This window comes from Carlito syrichta, unplaced genomic scaffold, assembly GCF_000164805.1.
Source record: "Carlito syrichta isolate Samal-C Ts95f unplaced genomic scaffold, Tarsius_syrichta-2.0.1 Scaffold287781, whole genome shotgun sequence".
NCBI classification, from domain to species: Eukaryota; Metazoa; Chordata; class Mammalia; order Primates; family Tarsiidae; genus Carlito; species Carlito syrichta.
In genome coordinates this window covers 26,949-51,578 of record NW_007231877.1, presented here as the reverse complement: position 1 = coordinate 51,578, position 24,630 = coordinate 26,949, and the positions used below count along the sequence as shown (strand labels likewise).

Genomic DNA, 24,630 nt, shown 5'->3' with positions numbered 1-24,630 from the left:
GTCTCACTCTGTTGCCCAGGGTACAGAACTCCTGGGCTCAAGCAACACTCCCACCTTGGCCTCTTAACGTGCTGGAATTACAGGTTAGTGCTATACCATGTATGGCCCCTTATTTTAAAGTTTATATGGAAAAGCACAAGCCTTAGAATAGCCAAAAACTATCTTCACCAAGAGTAAATCAGGAGAAATCATTTTTGTGTATAAGTCTTACTATACTAAATAGCAGCAGTAATCAAGATTGTGTTATTGGTGAAGAGATAAACCCATAGATCAACAGAATAGAGATCCCAGAAATAGACTCACACAAATATGCTCAGTTGATTTATGGCAAAGCACAAAAGAGATGGTGTTGGAGCAATTGGGCATCCTTGGGGGGGAAAAAAGAATCCAACCTAAACCTTACACATTATATAAAAATTAACTAAAAATGGATCATAAAAATTAAGTGTAAAATGTAAGGCTATAAAACTTTTAGGAAAAGCAAAGCAAAAAATCCGAAGTTTCTAGACAAATAATTCTTAGATTTGACACCAAAAGGACAGTCCATCTTTTAAAAATAAAGGAATTGGACATCATTAAAATTAAAAATCTTTGCTTTGTGAAGGACTCTATTAAGAGCATTATAGACCAGGTACAGTGGCTCAAGTCTGTAATCCTAAAACTTGAGGAGGCCAATGTGAGAGGATTACCTGCGCCCACGGGTTCGAGAACAGCCCGGGCAACTTGGTGAGACCTTATCTCTACAATAAATCAAAAAATTAGCTGGGCTTGCAGTGCATGCCTGTAATTCCAACTACTTGGAAGGCTGAGGCAGAAGGATCGCTTGAGCTCAGAAGGTCGACGCTGGGATGGCCATGTACTGAATTCCAACCTGGGTGACAGAGTGAGACTCCAACTCAAAAACCACACAAACAAAAAGAGTATCATAAAAGCTATAGAGTGGGAAAGAATATTTGCAAACCACATATTTGACAAGGACTAGTATCTAGAATATATAAAGACTTCTCAAATTTCACAATAAGAAAATTCAATTAGAAAATAGGCTAGAAATATGAAGAGACATTTCATTAAAGAGGTTAAAAAATGGTAAATAAGTACATGAAATGATGTTCAATATCACATCAGGAAAACACAATAAGATATCATTACACACTTACCAGAATGTCTAAGATTTAAAAAAAAAATAGTGACAATAGCAAATGCCAATAAGGATACAGAAAAACTGGACCATTTATACATTGCTGCTGGGAATGCAAAATGGTACAACTACTCTGCAAAAACAGTTTAGCAGTTTATTGCAAAACTAAACACGCAATTACTATATAACCCATTCCTGGGCATTTGTCCCGCTGAAATGAAAACACATGTTCACACAAAAGCCTCTACACAAATGTCCATGAGAACTTTATTTATATTAGCCAAAAGCTGGAAACAACCTAGGTATTCTTCAACAGATGAATGACTATCCAAACTGTGGTACCTTCACACCATGGAATACTATTGAGCAAAAAAAGGAACAAATGGTGATACAAGCACAGCGAAACTTAGATCTCCAGGGCATTATGCTGAGTAGAAAAAAGTCAATTCCAAAAGGTTACATATTGTATGGTTCTAACTATATAGCACTTTTGAAATGGCAGAATTCTAGAAATAGAGAACAGATCAGTGGTTGCCAGAAGTCTGGGAAGAAGCGAGGGAAGTGGTCATTGCTATTAAAGGGATCCTTGTGGTGATGGGAATGTTCTGTCTCTTGATGTATCAATATTGAGATCCTGAAAGATGTTACCGTTAGGTATCTGTATTATTTTTTGAACCATATGTGAATCTACAATTATCCCAATGTAAAAAGTTTAATTAAAATTAAATGAATAAAACAGGGCAAGAAGAAGGAAAATTGCTGATGCCAGGTCTTAACTCCTGAGACTGTGATTTAATTGGTTCAAAATGCAGCCTGGATTGCAAGTGTGTGAGAGTGTTTTGTAAAGCAACCCAGGGGATGATAATGTGTAGCCAAGATTAAGAAGCATGATCTAGATGTACTGACTGACTCGCTTAGAAAAGCACAGAAAGCAAATGATGGACTCAGCCATGATTGGTGGTTTGCAGGATGAATGCATTGAAAAGACAGAACAACAGGGATGAGACTACTGGCAGAGGAACAGATAAAGAATGTAGAAACCTGTTCCAGAACCTTGTGAGTCCATGAAAAGGCCTGGGCATGAGAATGGAGAGGCTTAGTTTGAGATCCCCCAGTATGCTCTCTCACTGAATATTCAACTGTGCTAAGTAGGTGGGCAGGGTACTGCTATTTCCTTTCTACAGATAATAAAGCTGAGGCATAGAGAAGTCAAGTAATCTGCCCAAGACCACATGGCTGCTACGAGACAGGGCTAGAGTAACAATTCCTCACCCAATTTTCACATTAGCTTTAGTTTAAGCAACCATTAAACAAGATTAAGATTTTAACGATGTCATGAAAGTACAGAAAATGAATATCTGATGATTCAAGTTCCTGTTCTAAATATTTGTTGTAGCCTTAGAGGACACAGACTCTCAAGAATAAGTAAGACGAAGTTATAAATGAATTTCTTTGAAATCTTCTCTAGTTCTCCACCAATTAAAAACACATACAATTAAGATATTTATACAGATACTTTGGCTTTTAGAGAAAGTATGTAAATATAAAAAAGTTCTGAAATAGTTTTTTCACTTCAGAAGTATGTATAGCACTTCTAAGCAAGACGAAACCTATAAATTGTATAACAAAGGTTCAAAATATGAAAGAGTTACACATACTGACCTAGTTCTACGAGTTTTTCCACATGCAACAACAATAGATCATTATGAGAGGGAAATTGGGAGAAGCCAGGGTGAGTGTAGACAGTCTTCATTGGTATCAAATCACTATTTTCTTTGTTCTGGAGGTAACTTCTTTCTATTACCAGGTTGTCTGTGATGGGACTTGTCATAAGAAAAGGGATTGGGAAATAGATACCACTTTTTTTTTTTTTTTTTTTTTAGAAGTCAGACTTTTTTATTGGAGCATACATACCCTAAAATTCACCCTTTTTAACTGTCAGCTCAGTGAGTTTTGACAAATTCCTACCACCACAATTAAGATGTAGAATATTTTCAGCACCCCCAAAATTTCCTCATGTACCTTTAGAGTTAATTCCTTTCCTGCATCCCATCTTCTGGCAAACACTGATATGTTTGCTTGTCATTATAGTTTTGCCTATTTCAAACAGTTATACAAATGAGTCATATAGTATGTCAACCTTTGTGACTCGCTTTTTTTTACTTAGCATAATGCTTTAGAGATTCTTCATTTTGTTGCATGTAGATACCACTTTTAACGAGGCCATTTTAATTTTTCATAATTACTAAAAACATATTTTCTAACATTTTTAATCTTTATTAGAATTTTTATATCTTGAATTCTTGGAAAATAGGATTTCTCCTTAATAATTTTAATTGCTTAGAAAAATTTTAATGTATCTACCTTCTTGCCTACATAATATCAAATAAAATACAATTATTAAGATTCAATTGCAACTCAAGGTAATGATTCTGTACATTATTACAATCATAAAACTATACATTATATACTTATATAATTGTCGCTGAAAGCTCTTCTGAAAGTAAAAGGCAATATTTTCTCTACTTCCAATACAGTGTTTTTCAAAGAAGTGTCTGGGGACAATATATGTTAAATCTTGCATTGCATTAAGAATGTAGAATCCTAGATGAAACTCATCAAATCAAAATTCAGAATTCAGATTCTAAGATTCCATTTATAAGACACTCTCCAGATAATTTTGGGTACGTAAAAGTCTGAAAAATGCCTTAGTAGGATGTCTTCTTGTGATTTATCTATTCGAAAGTAAGAGTTGGGGGATGATAAAGAAAATGAGGCTTTGGTTCATTGAAGGGTTCTGGTTCACCAAGTTATTTGAGCAAGTAAAAGTATCTACCGTCTTAGAGACACTGAAAACATTGTATCTAATCATTTAGCTATAGGACTTTATGCAATAGTCTCAAACATCTCACTACTTCTAGGAGATCAGATTTTCAATCCTGAGGAAATTTTAAACTGAAGAAGGAGTTTTCAGATAGTGTCTTGATATCACATTGAGACAAGATTCAGATGAAATCAAAGAAAAAATTTTCCTGTAAAGAATCTCCTTTAAATTTCTCCAGAGCTTTAGATATTTATCTTGGGAGTAGGTGTGATGTGATGATCGGACCCTCAATGGAGGAGCAAGGAGGAATGGGCTCTACCTTTGAGCACCCCTAGTGTTCCAGGTACTGTATTCATATACTGGCGAGCATATGTTAAGACACCATTTTATAGGTGAGGAAAGAGAGGAGAGTATTGTTACATACTTAGTGAAGAAGCATCTGAAAGCAGGAAGCAGCTTTTAAAATTAAAAGCAAATAGTGCTAAGTGTATTGGTGAAGCAGAAAGTTTCATTGGCCTATTATGTTCATTCTTTCGCAAGATGGAGACTGTATCAGTGGGAGCATAATGCTTCCTATCTCTTGCAATGTGTGGAAAGTGGAGGGGGTACACCCACTGTGAGCCCTTGAACAGCCACCAAGCCCCTGCAGCCCACAGGCACAGACCTAAAGTTACAGTGAGCCACTGACAGGACCCACTGTTTTGCGATCAAGGTTGTTCTGATCACACAGTAATGTTGTTCTTGGTGCTGCCAGTTGACTGGCCACGAGGTTGCAGGTGCGACATGGCCACCAAACACCCTTGGCTCTCCACACTTGGCTAGCCTCACATTTGTATTTCTTTTTATTCCTTCCTTCCTCCCTTCCTTCCTTCCTTCCCCTCTCTCTCTCTTTCTCTCTTTCTCTCTTTCTCCCTTTCTCCCCTTTCCCTTTCTCCTTTTCCCTCTCTCTCTCTTTCTCTCTTTCTCCCTTTCTCCCCTTTTCCCTTTCTCCTTTTCTCCCTTTCTCCCTTTCTCTCTCCTCTTTCTTTCTTTCTTTCTTGTCAAGGTCTCACTCTGTTGCCCAGGCTAGAATGAAATGGCACGATTATGGCTCACTCCAGCCTCAGATTCCTGGGCTCAGGCAATTAGTCCTTCTACCTGAACATCCCAAGTAGCCTGGATTACAGGTGTGTGCCACCATATCCCAGTAATTTTTACTTTATTATAATTGTTTGTAGAGGCAAAGTCTCATTATTTTGCCTAGATTAGTCTTGAACTCCTAGACTCAAATTATCCTCCTACCTTGGCATTTGTATTTTTCTCAGACTTTTCCACTAGAAATGGGTCAACAACTGGAATTCCACATTTGTCTTGGGTTGGCCAAATCCCTGTATTATTTTCTACTGTTATCCCTTAGGAAAGATAACAAAACATTAGATAGACATATTAATAAAAGTCTATTAAAATCTCAGAATGGAAATGGTTATTTTGTAAGTTCAAAACTAGAAATCTTATTAAGAGATGAGACCTTTATCTTTTCTTGCATTGCTTTTAAAATGACCAAATCAATAAAGCTAAGTATTAATATATACATCTTTAGAAAACTAAACACAAACTCACTTTTATAAAAAGAAATAAAAATATTCTATCTAGTCATGAAATTATTATTTTTCTTTATTTGGCATTATTTGTATTGTCCCATCATAACAGATATCTAGATATACCAAAATACTTTATACCTCACATACCCAAAATACATTATACATAAAGGAAAAGCATAAGAGAAATTTCTAGTACTGTGTTTATTCCATTCTTTGATTTAACACAAAAATTTTTAATTAACAAGAAACTTATTTAAGTATGAATTTCCTCAAATATGAAGAAAATCAAACTTCTCCATAGCTATATAATTTGGGAATTAAAAGATATGCTCATTTGTAATACTCTTTACTGTTGATTTCTATATCACAACAAAAATTTATTTAAAACAAAAAGTTTTTAGCACAATAGATTTGTATTTCTCTATTCTACATCAGAACTCATTTCTACTTTCTCTTTAGATACATGTAAACTTGGGTTGCTTTTGGGGGTGATATATTTAGTTTATTTCGTGAAGATTCTGTAGGGGTGGCATCTTTATATAGTGATGGTAGTTGATTGATGGGGGTTGCTGGTTGATCTTTATTTGTTACTATTTTTATTGTGATTGAGATTACTCGGGGTTTTAGATAATAAGAAGGGTCCCAAGTATAATAGTAATAAGAAAGGACAAAAAGTATAGTTTAATTATGCCTGATTGGTTGGAGGTGATTGTGGATGTGTATATATGGGCTATGGCTGTGGTTTTTGGTATTGTTTTTTCTAATCAGAGGAGGTCTAGAAGTGAGGATGCTGTGTTTTGACTTACATATATTTTTATAAGAGGAGATAGGCGATGAGTTGTGATTGGGAAAAAGCCTAGTAGATTCAAGAATAGGAGGGGTTGAGTAGGTCATTTTAGTTTGAGGAAATATGTGAGGTTATTGAGTTCTATTGCTAGTGTAAACCCTAGCATGGTGACAGTAAGTGCTGAGAGTTTTAGGTATAGTGGTATGGTTATTTGTGGAGTTATTATAGGAGGAATGGAATGCGAGATAAGAAAACCCGCGAAGATGCTGCCTAGGGTTAAGCATTTAATAGGGTTAATTAGGAGGGGATTATTTTCGTTGATATTTGTTGAAGTTGGGAAGCAGGGTTGACCTAGGAGTGCAAAGAAACTGATGTGTGTGCTGTAGACGGCTGTTAAGGACGTGGCAAGTAGTGTAATAGAGAGGGCTCAGGCGTTGGTATATGAAGTGTTGGCGGCTTCGATGATTAGGTCTTTAGAATAGAAGCCTGTGAGGAAGGGAATACCCGTGAGAGCAAGACTCCCGATAAGTAATGAGGAGGAAGTGAAGGGTAGTATGAGTAGGCCTCCTATTTTGCGGATATCATGTAAACTGTGAATTCCCTCTTCCTTTTAATAATATAAGCCAACAAACAAGAAACTCTATAAAATTAAGACCATCCCAGATCTTTGGGGGGAAAAAACACCACAAAGTATTTAGAACTGTTTTTGCTGCATTAAGGTTTACAGGTGGATTTTAATCCACATTATATGTGGTCACCCTTAGACCTTTGTACTATGTATACACATGTGTGACCGCAATATTTTATTAGTATTCAACTTACCAAAAAGAAATACTTTAAAACCTAAGAAAGAAAGATGGAGAATAGTTAATCTCTACACCATTCTTATCCTTAAGGAAGCTCTGTGTGGTGGGCTGGAAGCAATGTGAAACTTTGGTGATATACCCCTGTCAAATAAAAGGATACCTTGGAAGTCTTAAAATAATGGAAATGAAAAAATGTTTTTCTGTTTTTGAAAAAGGACATCTGTGGTATGGGAGAGGTTTGGTAGGAGACAGAGAAAAGAAAGAGGCATAGGGAGTTTCCAGGGTCATATCAGTGAAGGAACACAGTTTAGTGTTTATAGGCACAGGATCTATAGCCAAACTTTGCTGACCTGAACCAACTCTACCATTTATTAACTATGTGACCTTGGGCAAGTTTCTCAGTCTCTCTGTGTCTCAATATTCTCATCTGTAAGATAGAGATAAAAATAATATTTACATAAGATTAAATCAATTGGTATTTACAAAGTATTGTAAATATTAGTTAAATAAAAATAAGTCTCAGCAAAATTTTACAGCAAATTATTAGACAGATGGTTTTTGAATACTTGGAGAAGGAATCAGTGGTCACAAGAAGTCAGCATGGGATTCTTAACATGCCACACTAAATTAACCTAATTTCATTTTTTAAAAGAGCTAATTAGATAATGGCTAGGGGGAATGGGATAAACTTAATGAACCTTGACTTCAGGGAAGCACTGAATAAAGTATCTTGTGATGTCCCTATGTACAGATAGCAAATGGTAAGTAGATAATTATATGTCTAGGAAGTTCTGCAGCTGATTAAGTAGCCATGCAAGAAATGTTAACCTGCAGGGAAGGTCTTAATAGAAATGCCATGTATAGCATTTCTATTAATGACTTAAACTGAAATAGAGATAATACATTCACATAATCTGTAGGTTTAAGATAGGTGGCAGAATGAGAAGGGGCTAATTTAAATATAGACTTAGAGATTATTTAGCTCAACCTTTTACCTAACACAGAGTTCCCTCTAAAATGCCTCCAAGCATATGATTACTGGTCTTGAAGATATGACATGGAATATAAGAATGATTTCTCTTTCTGAACTGTTCTAATTGCTAGAATATTCTTCCTCAACTTAAGTCAAAAGGCATCCATGTTATGACTACCACATGGCTAGTATACTGACACAGAGTGCTTGGGTTGAGTCCTACTTTCTTTTCTTATTAGCTATGTCATGGGGGTGAGTTATTCAATCTTTTTGTGACTTAGTTTCCTCATATTTAAAATGAGGATAATGTAACATACACTCACAGGATTGTTAAGATTAAGAGAGTTATAAGTTCTTAGGACTATGCCTGAATAAATATCTAATAGCTATTAGATAAAGCAGGGCAAATATTAGACATGACTTGACAGCCTCTACATGAGAATTCCATAAGCATTTAAAAAGAATTATGATCCTTCTGTCTTTTCTTTTCTCCAAGGTAAACATGCTCATGGTGTCCACACCCTACTGCATCCTGGTTATTAATGCTCTTTGGATGCACTTTGTCATTGTTCCTTAAATTTGTTGTTTGGCCAAGAGGGATACTCAAAATATTCAATAACCAATAGGGGCAACAATGAGTCAGATGACACTGACTGTGAAGCTCTTGAGAGACTGAGCTAATGCATGCCAGCTAAATGCTAACACTGGGTTTGGCTATACAATGGCACTATGATTCCCTTTGTTAAAAATTCTTTAATTTAGTTCAAATATCCCACTTTCTAAATCACCACCTCCTAAGTCTATTAATATTTCTCTGCTATAATTGTTTGATCTCACCATGACCTTCTAAGCCATTGATCTCATAAACTTTTAAATCTATTACCCTCTTTAAAAGGTGAGAAATTTTGTTATAAAGGGAAGCAAAGAAATGAAGTAATATCTAATTTATTTTAGTTTTAGTTTTTAAGTGATGGGTAATACTAGAACAGGTTTGAAACTGATGTGAATGATACAGAAGATAGACAATGTAGGTGTCATGCTAATTAAGAAATTACTGAGAAGCTGAAAAGACCAAATTTGTATCTCTAGGCCAAAATTCTCCCCTAGACCAGGAGTTCCATCGCTAGCTATCGATTGGCAATGCCACCTGGATGTATCATAGCAATATTTTTAGCATGGTCCAAACATGTATCTTTTCAGCAAAATCTTTTTCTTCCTGTCATATCTCCCATCTCCATAAATGCCACCTGGTGGGGTGTGGGTAGGGCCAAGATGACCAACTAGAGACCGATTACTGCTCTTGGCAAGAAAGTCTAAAAGGGGGATTGAAAAGGTATGCCTGGAAACTCGAGCTGAGGCTTATCAGATGAACACCTCGTGACACAGAGAAGGTCAGCTCCACACCCCAACCACCTCCAGATTCAGGCCAGACACGATCCAAAGAGTACCATTGGAGCGAAGAAAGTGATGAATGAACAGAAGAGATTGTACTCACTTCCCCAGCACATTTGCAGTCCTAGTCAAGGGAGAAACAAACTAACCTCCCTCACACACGCCCACACACCCGCTCTGCTGTGGGGAAGGTTCAGAGAGCAGCCTGGAATCAGGACAGAAATACTGGTTGGGTCCATGTAGGGCCCAGCTGACTCCAGTTTCTTGTGAGTCTTGGAGCCAGCAGCTGCCAGTCACCCTCCTCCCCTTTCCACGGAGAGACTTTGCAAGACACACCCTGCAGGGGTAGTCTGCAGCTCTTGGGCGCTCCCCTCTTCCTTCCTCTCCTGCCCCCGGCCAGGGTGACACGCCCACTTTGGGGACATTTCTCCAGTTGCACCAATGCCTAGCCCCTGTTCAGTGCTGCAAACTCGGCTAGCTCTCCAGAGGCCACCATCACCCCCCTGCCCCTTCCATAGAGCATGGTAGGAACTAGGAGGCAGAGAACCTCTGTGACTCCTGACAAACCAAAACCCCCCCGGCGCCCAGGTAAAATAAGGCAATCCCACCTCTGCCAGTTTATGTTTTGGTCACTGAGGAGCAGGACTTCCCCCAACCACAGGCAGTTTGACAGAAGCAGCCCACCCACTTGTGGACTAAGAGAGAAATGCCGGGTCTCCTCCAGCAAGGCAGTGCCCTGCCTTGTATCCCTGTGTGAGAGGAGTGGCCTCTCTTAAACAGTCGGCCATTTTAATCCTGCCTGAAAGCCTGTACCAGAGTTGAGCCATGTGGCTCCTCCCGGCCACCAGTCTGCCCTGCTGATATGAGGGTGGACTGGGGAGGGAAGTGCCAAAGCTCCCTAGCAGCCAGGGTCCCTGGCATTTGTGCTGGAACCAGGGTAAAGCACCTGATCTGGAGATAGGACTTGTGCCGTCTAGCCTGTACACTGCCAGTGAAACAGTTCCAGCTAGATTCCCCCAGGCTACCATCCTTGCTGCGCCTCTGCCCCTTCCACAGGCAAACCAGAGAAGGGAGGTCAAGTAAGAAAACAACACACTGTCACCCCAATAATAGCAACATTTTTTTCTTTGAGTCAGCACCTCCCTCTGTCACCCAGGTTGGAGTGTAGTGGCATGTTCATGGCCACCGCAACCTTGGCCTGCTGGGCTCAGGTGATCCTTCCACCTTAGCCTTTCAAGTAGCTGGATCTATAGGTATGTACCACTGTGCCCTGCTAATTTTTTGATTTAGAGATGAGGTCTCACCAAGTTGCTTAGGCTGGTCTTGAACCTGTGGGCTCAGGCAAACCTCTCACCTCAGCCTCCCAAAGTGCTGGGATTATAGACATGAGCCACTGCACCCAGCCTAATAATAGCAACTTTAATAAGAAATAACAAAGTGAAAAACAAAGAGACTGCCCTCACAGATGAGGAACTAGCAAAACAACAGCAGCAATCCCCAAAGCCAAAATGGTTCCACACCCAAAAAGGATCCTCTTTAATGAACCTATTCAGAATGATCTGTCCTTGATGACAGATATAGAATTCAGATTATGGACAGCAAAGAAACTCAACATGATCAAAGAGAAAGTAGACATCCAAATCAATCAGACCATGAAGACAGTACAGGAAGTAAAAACTGAGCTGACCATCATATGAAAGAACCGAACTGAACTTTTAGAAATGAAGAATTCTCTCCTGAACTTTTAAAACACAATAGCAAGCCATAACAGCAGAATCAACCAGGCAGAGGAAAGAATTTCAGAGCTTGAAGATTGAATTAACAGTTTGACAAAAATAAAGAGAAAATAATTAGGAAAAAATGAGTAAAGCCTACAAGAAGTCTGGGATTATATAAAGAGACCAAATCTATGGCTGATTTTGGCATTTCTGAGAGAGAAGGGGAAACTGAGAACACCTTGAATCGAGCTCTCTAAGATGTCATCCAAGAAAACCCTCTGTCTTGCAAGAGAGGCAGCCATGCAGACAGAAAATTCAGAGAACTCCTGTGAGGTTTTATATGAGAAGATCACCCCCAGGCACATAATAATCAAATTTGCCTAGGTGAGTATGAAAGAAAAAAGTCTAAAGGCAGCTAGAGAGAAAGGTCAGACCACTTACCAAGGAAAACCCATCAAAATTGCAGCAGACCTCTCAGCAGCAATCTTACAAGCTAGAAGGGACTGGAACCCAATTTTAACATCCTTAAAGAAAAGCAATTCCAGCCAAGAATTTCTTACATCAACTCTTCCCCACAAACTAAGCTTCGTTAATCAAGGAGAATTAAAATATTTCCCAGACATGCAATCCCTAGGAGAATATGTCATCTCCAGACCAGCCCTTCAGGAGATGCTTAAGGAAGTTCTAAATACAGAAACAAAAGGACAGTACCACACATTGCAAAGACAAAGGTTCAGCACAGAGAGTACAGACTATAAAAATCAACCAAACAGTGTAAAACACAAAGCAGCATTTTAACAACAATATGACAGGAACAAATTCCCACATATCAATAATTAACTTAAATTTTAAGGAACTGAACACCTCTCAAAAGTCACAGAGTGGCAAATTGGGTAAAGAAACATGATCCATCCTTCTGCTGCCTTCAGGAAACCCATCTCACTGTAAATAACACCTACAGACTCAAGGTAAAGGGTTGGAGAAAGATCTTCTATGCAAATGGGAAAAAAAAGAGCAGAAGTAGCTATTCTTACATCAGATAAAATAGACTTTAAACCAATAAAATTTTAAAAGGACACTAAAGGGCACTACAAACTGATAAAGGGCTCAATTCATCAGCAAGAAATTTATTTTGAAATGTATATGCATCCAACATAGGAATACTCAGATTTATAAAACAATTGCTAATTAATCCAAGAAAGAACATAGACAGCCATACAATAATATTGGGAGACTTCAATACCCTGCTAACAAGTTTATACAGATCTTTGAGGTAGAAAATTAACAAAGAAATCCAGAATCTAACTTGAACACTGGACTGGTTAGATCTAATAGGCATCTACAGATCACTCTACCCAACATCCACAGGATATACATTCTTCTTATCAGTGCAAGTAACATACTCTAAGATCAACCACATACTTGGCCATAAATCAAGCATGAACAAATACCAAAAGGTCAAAATCATGCCAAGCTTCTTCTCAGACCATAGCAGAATAAAAATAAATATAATCCACAGGAACCTCCCCAAAACACACAAATGCATGGAAATTAAACAGATGTTCCTGAATGACTTTTGGGTTAACACAGACATAAAATAAGAGAGAAATAAATAAGACAGAAATAAAAAGATTCCTAGAAATAAATGAAAACAAAGACACAACACACCCAAACCTCTGGGATATGTGAAATCAGTGCTAAGAGGGAAGTATATAACACTACATGCACACATCAAGAAAATAGATCTCAAGTAAACAGTCTATCACACCTAGGGAACTGGAAAGACAAGAACTAGCCAATCCCAAAGACAGTAGAAGATAGAAATCATCTAAGTAAAATCACAGCTAAATGGAATAGAGACCAACAAGTCACACAAAGAATCAAGTTGAAAAGCTGGTTCTTTCAATAAGATTGACAGACCGTGGCAGGATGAACAACAACAAAAAAAAAGAGAGAGAAAAAAAATTCAAATAAACCCAATTAGAAATGAAAAAGGTAAATTTACAACTGAATCTGAAGAAGTACAAAAGATTACCAGAGAATCAGATTACTACAAATGTCTCTCTGCATGTAACCTAGAACACCTAGAGAATAATTGATAAATTCCTGGAAACAAACAAACTCCCAATATTGAAACATGAAGAAATTGAAACCCTAAGTGAACCAAAAACAGTCCAGGAAATTGATTTATTAATAAGAAACCTCCCTGTTGGAAAAAAAAAAAAAAGAAAGAAAGAAAAATAACCTTTGGGTCAAATGGCTTCTCAGCTGAATTCTACCAGATAGGAAGTGCTGATACTAATCTTACTACAAGTATTCCAAGCAATTGAGAAGGAAGGAATCTTCTCTAGCTCATTCTGTAAAGCCAATATCATCCTGATACTCCAAAATGGCAAAGACCCCAAAAAGAAAGAAAACTATAGACCAATTTTCCTGATTAACACAGATGGAAAAATTCTCAGAAAGATACTAGTAAATCCAACAGCACATTGCAAAAAAAATCATCCATCATGACAAGGTGGGCTTTTTTCCTGAGATGCAAGGCTGGTTCAACATATGCAAATCAATGAATGTAATCTGCTACATAAACAGGAGTAAAACCCAGAACCACATGATTGTCTCAATAGACACAGAAAAAGCTTTTGATAAAATCCAGTATCTCTTCTTAATGAGAACCTTCAAACACCTAGACATCAAAGGAACATTCCCCCCAATAATAAGATCTATGACAAACCTGAAGCCAACATCATACTTAATGGACAGAAGCAAGAATAATCATTTCCCCTAAGAACTGGAACAAGGCAAGTATGTCTACTCTCACCACTCCTATTCAACACAGTGCTGACTGGAAGTCCTATTAAGAGCAATCAGGCAGGGAAAAGAAATTAGAGGTATCCAAATAGAAAAAGAGGAAGTTAAATTATCTCTTTTCACAGATGATTTGATTCTATACCTAGAAAACCTTACAGAGTCTGTTCAAAAACCTCCTCTCACTGATAAACTATTTTAGCATTACTAATCATCATAGAAATGCTAATCAAAACTACAATGAGGTGACATCTCACACCTGTGAGAATGGCTATTATTAAAAAGTCAAAAAGAAAAGGTGTTGGCAAGGCTGCAAAGAAAAGAGAATGCTTGTACACAGTTGATAGGAATATAAGTTAGTTCCTCTGTGGAAAGCAGTTTGGAACTTTCTTAAAGAACTAAAAATAGTTACTATTTAACCCAACAATCTGGGAATATTTCCAAAGAAACATAAACCATTCTACCTAAAAGATACCTGCACTCATATGTTTTTTGCAGCACTATTCATAATAGCAAAAACATAGAACCAACACAGGTGCCCACTGAAGGTAGACAGGATAAAGAAAATGTGGTACATATGTACCATGGAATACTATGCAGCCATAAACAAAACAAAATCACATCCTTTGCAGCAACATGGATGCAGTTGGAGACCATCATTGTAAGTGAATTATCACAGAAACCAAAAAGATGAATGCTGAATACTCTTACTCATAAGTGGGCACTAAACACTGGACACACATGGACAGAAGAATGAGAACAATGGACACTGGGCAATGCTAAAGGAGGGAGGGCTGGGGGATAAGAGGTACAAAACCACTTGTTGGGTACCATGCTCACTACTGAGGGTGAAAGAGGGCTCATCAGAAGCCCAAACCTCACCTTCATGCAATACAAGGGCAGTCCTCCCAAACCCCAAATTTATTTATTAAAAAATTGTGTATTTTTATATGCTTAAACTTCAGTCACCTTCAAAGTACTCTCTGTTTGATGCTGTACACCTATCAAGATGCTTTCTCCACCACTCAAAACAGTTTTTGAACTCACTAATTTTGAAAAAAAGTCACTCAAGATGAGAATGAGTGAATAGGGAGGGTGGGACATTGGGGTTAGGCTGTTTATGGTAAATTAAAAAAATTTTTTAAAAAACTGTTGAATACTCAGCACAGCGTGGGCAGTAGAATTGTCATAGTGAAAGAGCCAGTCACCTGTTGGCCACAACTCAGGATGTTTCTTCCACAAATCGTAACGCAACCTTCTCCAAACTTCCAGATAAATACTTTGGTTTACTGTTTTATTTGCAGCAACTAATTCTAAGTGTACTACAAGAGGTTTGCCCTCCAAAAGATAATTCCAGTTTTGGGGGGGGTTGGTCCCCCTTCATGTACTTATGCAGCAAATCCTCGCATATACCCCATGATTCTAACATATTTTAAATTTAAATTTAAAATATGCCACCTCTAATAATTTAAATTTAAAATATGCCACCTCTAATCTCTCACACCATAAGCCTAAGCGTCATCCTTGAGTTGTGTATTCAATTCCATATGTAATCCACCAAGAAATTCTGTCAGTCTAATCTCCAGTACTTTTAAAGAGGAATTATGTTATCAAGTTGGAGAATACTAAAGAGTGAGAAAGAGAAAGATAGTCCTTGACATACAGAAACTGCTCTGATACTCACAGAATTGTTTTCTTGTTGGACATAGACAATCTCACAGAACAGCAACATCAGACAAGATGCTATGAGTTTATGATAAGACAAAAACCCATGTACAACCCCCAATTACCAAACCTTTCTCTCTTTTGGCTAAAATAAAGGATAGCTACTTTTAAAAAAATCAATTACAGTTTTATCCTCACTCTAGTCAGGTCTTCCTATGACTGAGATAGCCAATCATAAAATTGCCTCACTTCCCGACAGCAACCAATTCAGAATAAAATCTGTTTCCTTAGACCTTCTCCAAAATCACCCAAAACCAAATCCTTTCATAGGTTTTTTTCCCAGCATGCTCTTGCTGAAAAACCCCATGGTTTTCCATGGCGTATATTCTCCTTCTGCAATGAGTAATGGATACCCTATGTTTAGCTACAGGTATGTTTCTGGGGTCTTTGGCTAAACGGCATTGACAAAAGTTAGGGTTGCAGAGTCTAATGCTATAAAGAAGGAAAACTTTTTTATCTTCCCCTCTCAATACTCATTGCTTTAGAATCTCTGATCAGAATCATATTCACTGATAGGAAAGTTAGGCAACTTTTGAACTTCAAAGCAAAATGCTGTACTTATTGGTGTTATAAATCTGGGACTATCATAGGAGGGGTCAAGGTTCCTGGAAAAAGATGACATCAAAAATTCTCTTGACCTTTGTGATAAATGAAATGCAATGTTATCCTAAGTGGCAGAACTGGGAAGACACTGGAGAAATTGGTATAATGCTAGAGCATAAAATCTTTCCAAAAGTTTACCTTTATGAGACAGTCTCAGAACATAATACTTCTGAATACTGGAGTGTGATAGATATCATGTGGTCAATACATTTCTGAAAATTATTCAAACTTGGTAGGGAAGTGTAGCTCAGTGGTTGATAGGTGCCTCACGTGTACTAGGCCTCGGGTTTGACTCTCAGCATCTCCAACCATTCATTTCTCAGTCCTCAACACCACTTAATAAAAATTATTCAAACTAATTGACCTTTTGGTCTTTTTAATTTACCATAGGTCTAAAAAAGGCCACCACCACTGTGAGGATGAAACTCAACACTGTAACATTGAGTAAGTAAATTTTCAAGTAAGTTACCATCTGAAAGTGCAGTTTAGGAAATAAAACCTGTCATAGCATATGACCTCTGGAGAAAAACAAAATTAGAGTGACCCACTAATGGCAAAATGAGATAGGAATTACTGGATGAAAAAAACCAAGAACTGGGATTGGAGGGGGATCAAAATTCAGTGAGTGTGGTCTCATACTCATTCCATAAGCTCAATCAATGGCTGGGATTCTCTCTTTTTTTTTTTAATTTTAAAGATGTGGGGTACAATTCAAGGTTAGGTATACAAATGTTCAATATGCAGACACCCTTGTTGATGAGGTGTGCCCCCCCTTCCCCAGGCAGACTCCCACTACTGCCAATCCCGCTTCCCCACCTCCTTCCCAGTAGTTTCTCACTATCCCCAACCCTTTTCTTGTAATATTATGATAATTGTTCAAGGTCCACTTATGAGTGAGAACATGTGACACTCAGTTCTTTGTTTCTGTGATACGTCACTCAGTATTATAGACTCTCAGTCCATCCAGGTTGCTGTGAAGTTCATGATTTTGTTCTTCTTTATGGCTGCATGATATTCCATCGTGACTATGTACCACTTTTTTTTTTTTTATTCAGTCCTCTTTTGATGGGCAGCATGGTTGGTTCCATGTTCTTGCTACTGTGAATATGCTCCAATAAACATATATGTGCAGGTATCTTTTTTATAGAGAGATTTCAGTTCTTCCGAGTATATTCCCAGTAGGGGGATTGTGGGGTCATATGGAAGGTCGATTTTTAGATCTTTTAGGAATCACCATACTGTTTTCCACAGAGGCTGTACTAGTTTACACTCCCACCAACAGTGTGGAAGTGTTCCCTTTTCACCACATGGTCTCCAGCATCTGTTGTTTTTTGAGTTATTGATGATGGCCATCCTGACTGGAGTTAGGTGGTATCTCAGTGTGGTTTCATTTGCATTTCTTTGATGACTAGTGAGGCTGAGCATTTTTTCATGTATCTGTTGGCTGCTCGTATGTCTTCTTTTGAGAATTGTCTATTTATATCTTTTGCCTACTTTGTAATAGGGCTATTTGGTTTTTTTCTTTTTGGTACGTTTGAGTTCCTTGTAGACCCTGGATGTTAGGTCTTTGTCAGACATACAGTTGGCAAATAATTTTTCCCAGTCTGTGGGCTGTCTCCCCGCTCTCTTGATGGTTTCTGTGGCTTTGCAGAAGCTGGTCGGTTTGATGAGGTCCCATTTGTCTATCTTCTCTCTCATGGCATGGACACGGGGTTTTGATCAGGAATTGGCTGCCAGTTCCAATTTCCATAAGGGTGTCTCCTGTCTTCTGCATTTTCCAAGGTTCTTAGAGTTTGAGGTTTTACATTCAGGTCTTTGATCCATTTAGAGTTGATTTTTGTGTATGGGGATAGGTAGGGATCTTGTTTTAATCTTCTGTATGTGGTCAGCTAGTTTTCCCAGCACATTTACTGAATAGGTTCTCCTCTCCCCAGTGGTCGATGGTGGCGTCTTCATTGAAGATGAGTAGGTTGAGAAATTGAAGATTTGCTTCTGGAATTTCTATCCTGTTCCATTGATCTATATGCCTGTTCTTGTACCAATAACAGGCTGTCTTGATTATTGGTAGCTTTATAATAGAGTTTAAAGTCTGGGAGTGTGATACCTCCTGCTTTATTTTTTTGTTTTTGTTTTTTTGCTGAGGATTGTTTTGGCGATTTGTGGTCGTTTATGTTTCCATATGAATTCCTGTATTGTCATTGCCAGTTCTGAGAAGAATGTTGCTGGTAATTTAATGGGTATTGCATTAAATCTGTAGAGTGCTTTGGGTAGGATGGACATCTTAACAATTTTGATTCTTCTAATCCATGAGAATGGAATATTTTTCCATTTGTTTGTGTCGTCTTTGATTTCTTTGAGCAGTGTTTTTAGTTTTCACGGTAAATGTCTTTCATGTCTCTGGTTAGGATGATAATAAATGGCTGGGATTCTGATGAAACTTCTTAGAAGAAGTCACTGACAATGAATGTTATTGTTCTCAAGGCCAATGTAAGTCATGTTTTCCATATGCATTATATAATTACTTAGTGCCACTTAATGGAGACCATTTAGAAAGATTAATTTATCAAGTAATCTTGATTGCTGATCCAGTTCATCATAAATAATGAGGTAATCCTATTTACAGTTCCAAGAGTCCTGTGTTATAAAGTCTTTAATTACTGCCTTGATTATTTTCCTACATGGAATACAAAGTCCAAGTGCAATTCAGCACGTTGGGATAAAAGGATAACTGGAAGACATAATTTCAACAGAACTAACTAGAATCGAATTTAACACTGGACACCCTTGAGGCAAAGTGAAAAAATATTTAACACAATAATCAAAGAGCTTACTCTTTTTCTTTCTTACTTTCTTCTTTTCTTTCTTTCTTTTTTTTTTTTTTGACAGGATCTCACTCTTGCCCAGGCTGGAGTACAGTGGCATGATCTTAGTTCACTGCAGCCTCGAACTCCTGGGCTCAAGAGATCCTCCTACCTCATCCTTCCAAGTAGATGGGACTTAATTTATTATGAATATTTTTTCATGCTACTAAACATTCCATATAAATTTTAATGGCTTATATTTTTGGTTATATGAATATTCCATCATTTCTAGCGGCACATCTTAATCCTCAATCTTAAGAACATAAATGAGTCAGATCTTTAATACACACACACAGGGTATAAATCTATTATAATTCACACATCATTAGAAAAATGTCTGCACTGAAGGTTTTCTATGTTTACCTGAAAAAAAGAATTGAGTGTGTACAATAAGAGTCTCTTTCTTGAGTTATTTCATACATTAACTCTCAGGCAAGGGGATTACCATAAGCAAAAGAGAGGCATTTCTTACCCATTCATCCGCTAAGGAGCTACCTCCTTATTCTCCACCCCTAATCTACTTTAGCTGAAATGCCATTTCTTTATTCAAATACATAATTCTTGAGCACTGATTATTTACCAGGCATGGTTATAGGTTTCAGGTATACAGCAGGCTTAGTGTGACTGAGGAGCATAATTAGGGTTTTCATGGCTAATATGACACGAGCACTGGGAAAAATGACAGAAGAAGACATGAAGGAGGTGGTCAAGAACCAGATCATATAGCATATTGTAAGTAAAGTAAGGGCTTTTACTATGAATGAATTGGGAAAACATTGATAAGCAGAAGAGAGGCTTTTATGAGTAAAACAGACTAAAGGAAGGCTTGTTCCAGAATATTATTGTTGAGAAGTAGTTGGACTCTAGATTTATTTTGCTGTAAGATTCACAGATTAATTATACTTGATGCAGAGTATGAGTAGTCAAGGATGGTCAAGTTTAATGGCTTGAGCAATTAATTAGTAAGATGGAGTTGTCATCTACTGAGATGGGGAATATTGGAGGAAGAAGAGTTTGAAGGCAGAGGTAGGAAATCAAGAGTTCAATTTTGGTCTTCTTAAGTTTGAGAGGCTTACTAGATATACAGGTGGAAAGGGAGACACTTGGACATACAGGTAGTGTTCAATAAAGAAGTTGGGACTAGAGATATAAACTTGAAACTTATCTGTGTATAGATGGTATTTAAAGCTAGGGACTGGGTGAGATCACTTAGGGGTGAGGATAGGTAAAGAAGAAAGAAGAGCCAATGACTGAGTCCTGGGATACCCCAACCTTTAGTGGTAGAGAAAATGAGTAACAACAAGCCAAGAGACTGAGGTCTGAGGACAGCCAAGGAAGAGTAGTTTCCTGGAGGTTGAAACAAGTGAGATTTAAGAAGGAAGGAGAGCTCATCTAAAATGCTTCTGTCAAGGATGAGAAGGGACTACTGGATCTGGGCTTGTGGAAGTCATTGGTAGCTTTATCAAGAACAAAGTCTGTGCCAACCTGGTACAGTGGTTCAAGCCTGTAGTCCCTACTCAAGAGGCCAAAGCACAGGACTGCTTGAGCTCAGGAGTTCAAAGCTGTGACTGTGCCTGTGAACAGCCACGGAACTCTAGCCTGAACAACATACTGAGAAATTGTCTCCTAAAAAAAAAAAAAAAGTTCTCAGAGGTCTCCTGTGACTTAGAATCCTAGGGCTAAAATGGACATTAGTATTGATTTTGTTCAACCTCTCACGACCCCAAGATTTCTAAAGCACCCTTTAGAAGATGATGTAATCTCAACTGGTTCCCTCTCTTGTGAGGTAGACTGCTAAATATCTGAATATTGTGATGAAGTTCCCTGTAACTGCTCCTCTGTGAATCCAGTTCAGCTTCTAGAATGAAACATTTTCTTTCCCCTCTTCTTTTGTCTCTTATAGCCTTAAGATTAGAAATGTTTATTCATTCATTGAGGAATATTTGGAGAATTTCCAAAAAATTACCCATAATCTTGTAAACCTTTATTTTATTTTATTTTATTTTGAGTCAGGGTTTCACCTAGGCTGGAGTATAGTCAGTGACACAATCATGGCTCACAGCAGCCTGGTCATAACCTCCTGGGCTCAGGCAATCCTTCCACCTCAGTTTCCTGAGTTGCTGGGACTACAGGTACATGCTACTATGCCCAGCTAATTCTTTGTAGAGATGAGGTCTCACTATGTTACCCAGGTCAGTTTTGAACTACTGGACTTAAGAAATCCTCTCATCTTGCCCTACCCAAAGTGCTGGGAGCCCCTATTCACTTTTTTAAAAAATTTAAATTACACTATATAGCTCTTCATTCTGATTTTCTCAATCAGCCTTACATTTATTTATTTTTAAAAGTATGTGAAAATATTTTATTTAATGGCTGCATAACATTTTATATTATGAATATACCTTGCATTTCTTAATCATTTTCCCATTTAGATTTTCATTTTTGGCCACTATAAATAATGCTGAATGAACATATAGTATATAGCATATTTGACATATAAAAAGTATATTTTTAATAAGTATAGTCAGAAGTAGAGAACCTGATAAAACATTATGAATGTAGAGTTTTGAAAAATATTTCTCCAGAAAGTATACTCCATATTATACCCCAGTGAGATGAAAATGCAATGCTATATTATGTTTTATTTGATTAGGATAATCATTCTTCAAAATCTTTGTCAGCTTACCAGGCAAAATATTTTTCTCGTTTATTTTAAAGAGGCTAAATGTGTTTTGGGTTTTTTTCACATGTATTTGATTTACTTATTTATAAATTACTTCCTTAAGTCATTTTTAAAATTAGGATATGTCATGGAAAATAGCGATTCTGAGTTGTATTTTGAAATTAGTCAGACTCTTATTATTAGGAATCCTCTAATTCTAAAAGAATCCTCAGTGTTTTATACTTGAGTTGATTAGAGGTAGATTAGGATCGGAAAGTGTTAATTATCATAAGGTTGATCATTAAAATCTACTTCCTATGACAAATCATTTCTAAGTTTAACTGGTCGTACATAATATTTTCTTTTTCTTTTTTTTTTACTCCAGTATAATCTTTATTACAATAATCAAAATGACTCGTAACAAAAAGAAAGAAAACATAAGCTATGAAAAAAGGATCACTAGAGACATCATTCCATAAGTTACTCAATAGTATATCGTCATCATTTACCTACAATCTTGAGTAAGATAGAATAGATTTAACACTTAAGGCAATATAACAATTTATTGGGTAGACAACAAATATTAATACTTTACACCCAATTCTGTTCCTTAAAACAAACTAATTTACATAGCCTAAATAAACATTCAAAATTTCACTGTTTGCTCACTAGCAAAAACAGATCACAAACATTAAGGAATTTGTTCTTCTGATAGTGGGATATATGTGTGAACGACTTTCTTCAGTTTTCAAAACAGAATCTGGTTATTGACTAATCATAAACTTACATTACATACATTTTAAGAAATTAATTTTTTTGCTCTAGTGTCTATGAAAATATCTCTTATTTATACCATATCAAATTAAATTATGACTTCTAAGTATTGATATTATGAAGATGCATCAAGATATTAATGGTCTGGCCTCATTTTCTCATTAGCATGTAGAGTAGTAAGACAAATGATTTCTAAAACTCTCAATGATTCTTTGTCATTTATTCCAATGGAAAAATATGTTATCCTGAGTACTCACCTCATGCAGAACTTACAATAATTCTCAATGTGAACCACAAAAAACCTATTTACTTAGATCATTTAAAGCAGATTACATATCAATGTTCTTCACCCTCCATGAAAGCACCAGATGACTGCTGGTCACCTACTATACAAGAGCCTATTGTTCCTCTAAAGTAGCAACAACTGACCCCATGCTTTCACATACACGATAGGAATGAAGGCATAGTATCAAGTGAGTTGAATCACATAAATACTGTTTGCTTTTCAAAACATCCTCATATTCTGTCAATGCAAAAACAAGAGTATACAAAGAATATACTTATGCTTTCCTAAATAAATAAAAATAACCTCCTTCTAATGCCATTCAATATTCGATGTTTATTTCAACTTGACTTTTTAGTAAATATGTTTCCATATACATTGCATCTGTAAAGTTTTCAGTCTGAATGCCCTAGTGTTTCCAATGGCATATATTTTGAACAAAGGCCAGTCCACATTCTTTAAATTTGTAGAGTGTCTCCAATGCACAGTATAATGTCAAATAAAGTTTTTGCTGGTTAAAGGCTTTAGACATTTTCTACACTTGTACATTCAAAAGATCTATGGTTTAAGTAAAGATAATGTTACTCTTTAAACCTGTAAATTTTTCACCGTGTCTCTCTAGTTTGTATCTCAATATATGATTTTCCAGTCATTACAGATACTGAAAATTTACAGTATAAATTCTCTAATATTGAGAAAACTTGGAATAACAGTGAAAAGCTTTACTCCATTCTTCCCTAAATATAGATGCTCCTATGTCAACCAAGTATTGAATGAAAGGTAAATGCTTTATCACATTCCTCTCATTTATATAGTTTCTCCTTAGTATGGATTCTCACATGTACAGCAAGTCGTATATGAGAGCAAAAGACTTTACCACATTTTTCACATTTGTACAGTTTCTCTCCGGTGTGAATGATCATATGTCCAGCAAGTCCATTGGGAGAGTGAAAGGCTTTGCCACATTCTTCACATTTGTAGGATTTTCCCTCCAGTATGGATGGTCTTACATTCAGCAAATACTTTATGAGAACAAAAGGTTGTGCCACATTCTTCATGTTTTTGCGGATTCTGTCCAGTATGGATCCTCCTATGTATAGCAAATCCTTTATGAGAGCAAAAGACTGCCATACTCTTCACACTTGTAGGGTTTCTCTCCAGTATGGATGATCTTATATCCAGCAAATCCTTTATGACAGTGGAAAGCTTTGCAACACTTCTCACAATTGTAAGGGTTTCTCAACAGTATGGATCTTGACATATCACATGTAGTGAATGGCAGTGAAAGACTTGCCACACATTTCACATTTGTAGGGTTTCTCTCCAGTATGGAGGGTCATGTGTCCTGCAGATTTTTTTGTGAGAATGAAAGGTTTTGCCACATTCTTCACAATTTAGGGTTTCTCCCCAGTATGGATGGTCTTATGTCCAGAAAATCCTTTATGAGAGCGAAAGGATTTGCCACATTCTTCACATTATTAAGGTTTCTCTCCAGGATGGATTCTCTGGTGTTCAATAAAACTTGAGTACCAGTGAAAGGGTTTGTCACATTCTATACATTTGTAGGATTTTTCTCCAGTATGGATGACCATGTATCCAGCAAGTACTTTGTGAGAGCTAAAGGCTTTGCCACGTGCATCACAATTGTAGGGTTTCTCTCCAGTATGGATATTCACATGGTTCACAACTTCTGTGT

General features: G+C 37.1%; 1 protein-coding gene across 1 annotated transcript in view; it reads right to left on the bottom strand.

Annotated features, from left to right (window-relative positions):
- Window positions 1-24,630, bottom strand: part of LOC103255065 (ovochymase-1) — a gene marked incomplete at its 5' end in the record, with an annotated part of 57,382 nt that overhangs the window by 7,157 nt on the left and 25,595 nt on the right. The window contains 2 exon segments of the mRNA XM_008053033.2: window positions 5,244-5,353; window positions 23,812-24,040. Of these exon segments, the coding sequence (XP_008051224.2) occupies window positions 5,244-5,353; window positions 23,812-24,040 (339 nt within the window).